The 8,920-nt window shown below is 35.3% G+C and overlaps 2 protein-coding genes across 2 annotated transcripts; one reads left to right on the forward strand and one right to left on the reverse strand.

Annotated features, from left to right (window-relative positions):
* The first annotated feature begins 1,238 nt into the window (after positions 1 to 1,238).
* Positions 1,239 to 2,839, forward strand: LOC146921982 (F-box/kelch-repeat protein At3g06240-like). Its single transcript, XM_085715172.1, has one exon. The coding sequence runs from the start codon at positions 1,290 to 1,292 to the stop codon at positions 2,580 to 2,582; it is 1,293 nt and encodes a 430-aa protein (XP_085571298.1). The 5' UTR covers positions 1,239 to 1,289; the 3' UTR covers positions 2,583 to 2,839.
* Positions 2,840 to 3,191: 352 nt separating this feature from the next.
* Positions 3,192 to 5,588, reverse strand: LOC146921983 (uncharacterized). The gene is made up of 3 exons (XM_085711424.1): positions 5,004 to 5,588; positions 4,363 to 4,905; positions 3,192 to 4,004 (listed from the first exon to the last, which is right to left on the reverse strand). The coding sequence occupies exons 1-3, from the start codon at positions 5,586 to 5,588 to the stop codon at positions 3,192 to 3,194; spliced, it is 1,941 nt and encodes a 646-aa protein (XP_085567550.1).
* Between the last annotated feature and the right edge of the window lie 3,332 nt (positions 5,589 to 8,920).

An 8,920-nucleotide genomic window follows, 5' to 3' on the forward strand; every position in this document is an offset into this window, starting at 1 on the left:
CAAAAACAAATGTAGATGCCCTACAGAGAAATTGGTTTGACGCGTATACTCTCTTTAATTTATTTTGCAGTCTCTTTGAAAAAAAATCCAAAGAAAAAAGTAGTTCAACCTTTAAAAATTGGGGACAAGTCTATTAACAAAAGTTAAGTAAAATATTGTTTGAGTTATCACAAATCAAAATCATTAATTTGTTTATAAGGGTGATACTAAAAGATTAATAAATAATTTTAATTGATGTTAACTCAAATAATTAACCTATATTCATCTTTTATTGATGTCTAAATAAGAAATTTGATTTAAAATTTGGTTGGATTATCGTCCGGGATTTTCATTGTTTTATTCCCAATAAATATAAAGTAACTTCTTGTAAAAAAAAAATATAAAGTAACTTTCGTGACAAATTTTAATGTCTCATTAAAAAATGACAATTGTCCCCGTAAACATAGCTCAGTTCGTAGGGACATGCATTGTCACATGTAGGAGCCGAGGTTCGAACTCCGATCAACCTACTTATTCATCTTAAAAAAAGTAAATTATAGCCATTAGGTTACCTAAAAAAAAAAAAAAAACAATTTTTAATGTTAATTCCAAGACAAGTATGTCTAATTCCGGGTTCTATCCGTAGACCAATTTGATTTTCCCATACCTAAGAAATGCAAATCAAATTACTCAACACACCTCAAATAATAGAGATATGGTTGACTATCTATTATATTTTTTATTTATTTTGTCAAATAATTTATAAGTTAGAAATCCACATCATAATAAAGTAATTCACATCATAATAAAAAGTAATTCACATCATATTATATTTTTTTTTGCTCAAAAAAAAAAAGAAATTCACATCATAATAAAGTAATTGAAATATTACCTGTATATATTGTGGAATGTTTCTACTGAACTAAGCTCATGATTATCTCTATTTAATCCGAAGCAATATTTTAATTTCTTTTGTCGCGTAAATATTAGTATCATTTCGTTTCATGATCGATCACTGTTTGTATTGGTAAACCGGTTGAAAATTTCGTGGTCTTCACTTCTCGATCACTGATAAATTTCCAAAAATGGATGCTTAAAATCAAACTAATAATCTGAATATTATATTGTAAAGGTATGTGAAAAGAATTTTATATACAATGACCAAAGACCAAGTCATAGGCAACGTACACGGTATTTGGTAAGGATCAAACAGTGAAAAACTTATCTATAAGTATATCTAATATTATCTTCAAAACATGCACACAATCTTTATCACTTATCACAACCAAACCCATTCCAAACAACTAATCATGCTATCTTTTTACTTTTTCTACTTTCTTCTATTTCTAGCATTCAAGAAAATTCAATTTTCCAAATTAGCATTGTTTTTCAAACCAGTTCAAAAACCTAAAAGAAAGATGGTATCAACAACCATGGAAAATATACCACATGAATTGGTATCAAACATTCTCTCAAGGTTACCTTCAAGAGAGTTGTTGAAAAACAAGCTTGTTTGCAAAACATGGTACAATCTCATAACTGATTCTCATTTTACAAACAATTACTATTCTTTCCATAACCAACTTCAAAACCAAGAAGAGCATCTCTTGGTCATTCGTAGACCCTTTATTTCAAGCCTCAAAACTACCATTTCTCTTCATTCTTCAACTTTCAATGATCCTAAAAACCATGTTTCTTCTTCTCTTTTAAACCCTCCTGAGCAATACAATTCTGAACATAAATATTGGTCTGAAATTATAGGACCATGCAATGGTATATATTTACTTCAAGGAAATCCAAGTGTCTTGATGAATGCTTCTTTGCAACAATTCAAGGCTTTACCTGAATCCCATTTGACAGATTCAAATGGCATTTATTCTCTCACTGATTATGCTAGTTTTGGTTTTGACCCAAAAACTAATGACTTTAAAGTTATTGTGCTCAAAGATCTTTGGTTAAAGGAAACAGATGAAAGACAAAAAGGGTATTGGACAGCTGAGTTATACAGTCTTAATACAAACTCTTGGAAAAAGCTTGATGCTAATACTCTTCCTCTTCCCATTGAAATTTGTGGTTCATCGTCGTCTCGGGTTTATACTTATGCAAACAATTCTTGTCACTGGTGGAGCTTTGTTAATGATGATCATGAATCTCAAGGTATGAAACAAGATTTTGTTTTGTCATTTGACATAGTCAATGAAGTTTTTAGAAAAATTAAAGTACCAAGAATATGTGAGTCTTCACAAGAAACTTTTGCAACATTAGCACCCTTTGAAGAATCTTCTACAATTGGTTTCATTGTTAACCCTATAAGAGGAAATGTGAAACACTTTGATGTTTGGGTGATGAGAGATTATTGGGATGAAAGTTCTTGGATCAAGCAATATAGTGTTGGGTCCATTGAGTTAGAGATTGATAGGCTTATGGGGTTCATTGGGAGTAATCGTTTTCTTTGGAAATGTTGTGATGATGAGTTGGTGTTGCATGAACATGACTCACAAAAAACAAAGGATCTAAAAGTCAAAGATTATGGGAAGTATGATGATTCATTCAGAGCTGTTGTATACAAGGAAAGCCTTGTTTCACTTCAAAGGGGGAACTAGCATTTTTCAACTAGTAAAGGCCCACTCTGGGTCTATGCCATTTTTTACTGTATATACTTTTTAGAGTATTACTTTTCCCACCCTATGTCTTTCCTAGCGCGCCCTATTTTTTTCCAAAATTACCCTCGGGGATTTCCGGATTATATAATCCGGAATGAAGCAGTGCACAGAACTGAAACAGAACTGAAACAGATTTTCATGTCATCGTGGTTTTTATCATTTTTTTTCAATAAATCATTATATATGTTTGTATAAAAGACAATTAACTTAAATATTATATCAAAAAATGATTATATATATATATATATATATATATATATATATATATATCATTATACCAAAAAAAGTTGAATTTATATCATTACACATTTCACCTAATGATATACATTTCAACTAAACTAATGATATATATCTAATCTATGGCGCCGAAAGATCAATGGGACTATCATCCACTTCAACCTTCACACCAGGAGCAGGACCAGCACCAACCCTCTCATCGGGATCAAGATTTTCAACAACGTACAACTCTTCATCATCTTCTATGACCTCAACACCCGCCGCCCGACTTAGCTCATTATAATCTGCCATCCGGCTGACATATCTATCAGGTCATGTGTCTGCATCCTCTCGATGGTATTGTCTCCATAGAGCGGAAGTGGGAGGAATCGGACAACCATCCTTCAATTTCAAGGCCATAAAATGGTTGTCATTCACATATGCTAGACATATCAACGGATCGATAGTTGGAGGCGGCGGTGGACCACATAGAGGGAAAAAGGTTTCTGATTTCCCAATGGACAACACAACAACCGTTTGGTTGAATTTCTGTGCGATGAGGAACCCCATATCCGGCATTGTCATCCATTTATCCGGTGGTGCAATGCCAATACCGGAGTAGGATAGAGCGTCCAAGACCTCGTTATACCGCCTATCATCATTAATCATCCTCCGATAGCGGTCATTTTCTACACCGATAAGCTCTTTGTAAAGGTTGTACCGGACTAATACGTGATCATCAACAGTCAAGTTACGTAGGACCGCAACTGCTCGGAACCCACAATGGCCATCACCGGGTACATCCGTAACCTTTTCAATAAAGCCATGCATCCAAATTGGGATTTGGTCTTTGTTTGGTATGTGGACCTCAACGGGTGTTAGCTTCTTGGGATTTTTTGGAATTGGCTTAGGAGGAGTAGGAGACATGTTGCTTTTCCGTGCTCTCTTTCTACTTGTCCCTGTTGACCGTGTCTGTGAACCCCATGTTTCTTGCTCTTGGGAGTCAACAATCTCCCATAGGGAAGGGGACCGCCTTGTCGATCGAATGTTTTGCTTATCTTTCTTTGGAGCTCCTTTGGTGGTGACCTTATTTGGCGGTGGACGCATAGAGGTGGTTTTCGGTAAAAACAAATTGCCGGAATTGTTCTTTCAAATGCACTTTCATGTTGTAATCGGCGTCCTTGAACCGCGCCTACAATGTGTAACAAAACAGTCAGAGGAAAACCAGTCAGAAACATGCCATTCTGTTACTACTGGTGACTTCCGAATTATACAATCCGAAATAGACAAGCTAATCCGGATTGTATAATCCGGAACTTCCCGATACACCCTTTGCATGAGCCTTAAATGCACTTGCATGGGACGTAAATGCTACTTATCCGGATTACATATTCCGAAATACAACTGTTATGTCCGCATTATATAATCCGGATTGCACCAGTACATAATACAGAAACAGAAATCCTGGGCAGAACATAAACAGAGACAGTTTTGAAAAAAATACCTGGAGAATATCCCATTCTGGCAATAGAGAGATGTCTTCTTTTTTAAGCTTCGGGTTAACCTCGTACTCGAACCCCAACCTCTTCCAGTGGGTGTGAATTTCTTCCAAACGAATGGCGGTGCCGTTCTTGATCTTCAAAGCTAGCATACATGCACACGGTAACCCGTATGTGATCAAACTCAAACAACCACATCTTGATTTATCCGTACCAATTTCAAGTGCTTTATTGTACTCCACTACGAGATGATGCAAAGCTTCCCTTGAAATGTTCCGGATCAACCTAGACCACAACACCTTGTCTTTGAACCGATGTTCAAGCATGATAATGCTCGTCTGAAACGAAGCATGTATTGCGGTATGTTGCAGCTCTAGCATGGCATGAACGGATTTCCAGTTTGTGCTCAAATCACCCATACTACTACTCAGATACTTTTTCAACCGAGCGTGTGCAGATTCAGCTCTGTTTGTTGTAGTATTCCCCATATGAAGGTGTTTGCCAACCCAAAACCTCACAAACTTATCCTTAACCGGATCCAAAATTGTCTTTTCAACATAATCCAAAAACTTGGGAAATTTTGCGCATACAACTTTGAACCGGGTCCAATTATCAAAAAGTTGGTAAGCATTTGCCTCGGAGGAACATTAGATTCCACCATCTCTTCAAGGTGAACACGTTTATTTGGGTTTAGACGACCGACGGTTTTATGACCTTTCAACACATCTGTCATGCCATGGTTGTGTTTACCATCACCAACTTTGAGGCTCCACTCACCACCAGTCAACAAGTAACCTCTCAGCCTAAATGGACATTCACATTTAACCGAACCAGCTATCTCACGCCGACTCCTTCTCTTGTACTCAGTGTATGAACCTCCCCTTTCACATATCAAAGTAACAAATGCATTTCTTCCGTTGCCACCGTTATCGGATTTACCAATAACAGTGGAAAACCCAAGCTTCCTAGCTTTCTCCCGAACCCACTCCAACAAATCATTCCGTGTTGTAAACTTGTGTTTGGTGGTAAAATGTTCGCGCTGGTCAATACAAACAGCAACAACTGGAGGTGGTACAACAGGAGGAATATGAGGAGGAGCATCCACTACTTTCGGGGGTGGTGGTAGGGGATTCTCGGATTTGGCATCTCCGGAATCATGTGCATATTCAAGTAAAAGAAGCTCTTCCACAACATGAGGTTCATTCTGAGGTCCATCATCATTCAGGTCCATCATCATTCGGGGGATCAACAGGAACAACCATAACTGAAAACAGTGCAAAACAGAGTCAGAAAATGAACACGGCTTCTCTACTGCTGGTGTCCGGAAAATGTTATCCGGAATGCATGAACACAATCCGGATTACGTGTTCTGGATAAGTACAGTGAAGATCATACAACGTGATCAAATCTTAATCGCCTAAAAATCGACTAGGGAAAGGTTTATATACACATTACCTTTGCATTCAGACGAAAATGATGATGTTAGCACCCTTTTATGGCCAGATTGCTGCTCCAAACCAAGATTTCGCCCAAATGGAGTGTTTTTTAGAGGTGTAGGGAGTGTTTTTGATAAAGGTGGTCTGCTTCAGCTAGGTTCTAGAGAACTATATATAACCTAGCTATCCGGATTACATATTCCGGAAAAGACGTCTACTTTTTCCCGCTCGTTTTGAATACAGGGCGTGCGGAATATCTTCTCCGGAATACAGCTCTTATGTCCGGAGTATGTTATCCGGATTGTATTTCAACTGACCAACCCCAAGTTTCGCAAGTCCTCACGAGACAGGGTGATTTTCAAACGGTACGGATTATACATTCCGAATATTGTCCGGAATATATTTTCCGGATAAAGGGTATTTTGGTAAAAAAAATAGGGCGCGCGAGAAGGCCATAGGGTGGGAAAAGTAATACTCTACTTTTTATTAAATTGTTTCACATGGAAGATAAATTTGTGTTTAATAGTTAATATCCTTCTTTCTTTTTTTTACTCAAATGGCTAATTTCCTAAAGCATATATCATGTTGATTATGGCCATGTTTGGTAAAAGAAGAATGATATTTTGACATCCAATTTTAAACAACTTTTTAGGGACAACCTTTTTCCTCTATTCTTATTGGACAATAACAATAGAGAGAGAAAAAGGAAGAGAGAGAATAAAGGTATAATGAGAGTATGAAAGAGAGTTGTCATAAAAGTTGTTGAAAATTGGTTGTCAAAATATCATTCCTCTTGGTAAAAAAACAGCTCATTTTGAATAACCTCTCTAATGGCGGATAAACTTATCGTAGACACAATTTAGCTGATTAAACTAATTGAAAAAAAATAAATGATATTTGTACAACCATTTTATAACAACTTTTATGACACTTTATCCTTCGTACTCATATTATATTTTTACTTTATCTTTCTATTACTTTGATTTTCATGTCAATACATGGTTGTCTATTTGGTTGTCAAGCAAATAGATGTTCAAATAACATTACTTGAGTAAAATCTACTCTCCCCTCAACAAAAAAAGAAGTAAAATCTACTCTATGAACTCAAATGCCATTTGAAGTAATGTTTAAAAAAATGTTATAAACTAGGCAAAAAGATATTTGAAACTTGTGAGAGAAGACTAATGCTCATCAACTATACTCTAATCATACAAAGTCAAACGCTATATAATCTGTTGCATGATCCTATCCTATCCTATAATAAATAAATTGGAATAAAAGAAGAATTAAGAAGCTTGGAAAACAAGGCCAAAATCTAAGAAGTAAATAAACAAATTGACAATAAATATCTCGTTAAAAACCTCACAAGAAAAACTCAAAGATAAAATCATGAGATTTAAGAACGTAATTAAGAAATTGTGTTCACTTCTTGAAGTTAGCATATACTATCAGTCTCGATCTCCTTTTTTAACAAATAAAAATTTGATAATTTATTCCTTTAAAAAACTTTTTTTGATAATTTACCAAGTGGTAACTTTCATTTCAGATTCTCTTATTATCATATACACCCCCGGTCACTATTATAAACAAAAATTTACGTCTGAGATTTATTTATTCAATTAATGATGTATATAATATTTATTATAGACTATACATTATTTAACGAATGAATTTAAAATGTTTATTTTTACTTATAATAATGATCGGATGATGTATATAGCTGTATAGTTTGGTCATCATCTTCTACTAACCCCAACCTATGGTTTTTAAAATGTTATATGATTGACTAAGACCATTTGTCTGTCTTTAAATCAATATCATTGTAACTAACAAAGTTTAGAGTTTGTTGAAGATGACTAAAGTCAACATAAGGTCAACATTTCTACAACGATTTGATAAATCAACAAATTATGAGTCTACTGAAACATGAAAGGATTAAAAAGAAAAGTTCTACCAAAAAGGAGTCGACAAAAATAAAAATTAGTGTTTATGTCAAGCTATAACACCATGTGGAGGATTAAAACACCAATTTGTGTGAATATAGCCAACATTACTTTTGATTTGTGGGCTTGCATGAATGTGGGCCTTTTAATCTTGTGGATTTTTAAGCCCCATTACTATGTGGGCTGGGGCCAAAACTTCAAGGCCCCATGATATTGACACCTCTAGCCAACAAGACATATTTGAGGATGTGTGTCAAATTCAAGCATTTGTTCTACTGAAAGTATTTCGCAAAGTAACATGGGAGCTTCTACGGTGCAGTCATTAAACTGACTTTTTTGAAAAAGTTAATTTTGATCTTAATGTTTGATTCATTTTTAAATTGTTGATTACTGATTAATGATCAACAGTAATTCATCTAGTAATGCTTGCAACATCTTAGGCTTACAGATACTATTTTATCGTTGAAATTTTTAACATGCAAACAGAGTTGATGATAAAATCTTAAGTGTTACACTTTGTGAGGTGTTACGCTTAAAACAAGGTATGATAAAATTAGATTAAGTGTAATCTTGTTAATCTAATGAATTGATGATACTATGAGGACTGAACTTTTGATGCCATTGTATAAAGAGTGGGGTGTTACTCACTACATTTTTGATGTTATAGTGTTAACTTCACCAGAAAAGTCATTCTCATGACTTCACCATGTTGTAGCATGTCATTGAATCCCAACCATAAAACCTGGGTTGGATTTGGAGACATTTTCAAAACAACTCCGTGACCGTGAAATTGTGAGTGTACATATCTACTTGCTTGTTTGGTTACCCGTTTTGTGGGTTCAAACGCAAGTCTGAAGCACTCAAACGCAATTTTGTTATTTTTGTGATGTTTGGGTAACTGGAAACGTGATTCAGCAAAACGTGATTCAACCCCCCAAACTCACGTCTGCCAGAAGCCACAAATTGGAGCTTTTCAGCAACTCAAAAGCAATTTGGGTAATCAATTTTTGGTGGCTGATGTACTTTCCCAAAATACCCATGATATTCTTTTTCATTTTCCTACACAAAGTTGTATACAACACAGCCAAAATGATTAATTTTTTCATTGCTCAAATTATTTTCTCGACTCTGTTTCAGCATTCATGTTACCCTGCAAGCTTCAACATTCTCTCTCTTTCTTTGAG

This window comes from Medicago sativa, chromosome 5 (genome assembly GCF_051527215.1).
Source record: "Medicago sativa cultivar Bolivia chromosome 5, Bolivia_mono, whole genome shotgun sequence".
NCBI lineage: Eukaryota > Viridiplantae > Streptophyta > Magnoliopsida > Fabales > Fabaceae > Medicago > Medicago sativa.

What these genes read in the sequence shown, in the direction of transcription:
- LOC146921982 (XM_085715172.1), top strand. Translation starts at nt 1,290, where the DNA reads ATGCTATCTTTTTACTTTTTCTACTTTCTTCTATTTCTAGCATTCAAG.
- LOC146921983 (XM_085711424.1), bottom strand. Translation starts at nt 5,588, where the DNA reads ATGGACCTGAATGATGATGGACCTCAGAATGAACCTCATGTTGTGGAA. An exon ending in AAGAGATGGTGGAATCTAAT is followed by an intron (nt 4,906 to 5,003) that starts GTTCCTCCGAGG and finishes TATGTTGAAAAG; the next exon opens with ACAATTTTGGATCCGGTTAA. An exon ending in CAGAATGGGATATTCTCCAG is followed by an intron (nt 4,005 to 4,362) that starts GTATTTTTTTCA and finishes TGCATTTGAAAG; the next exon opens with AACAATTCCGGCAATTTGTT.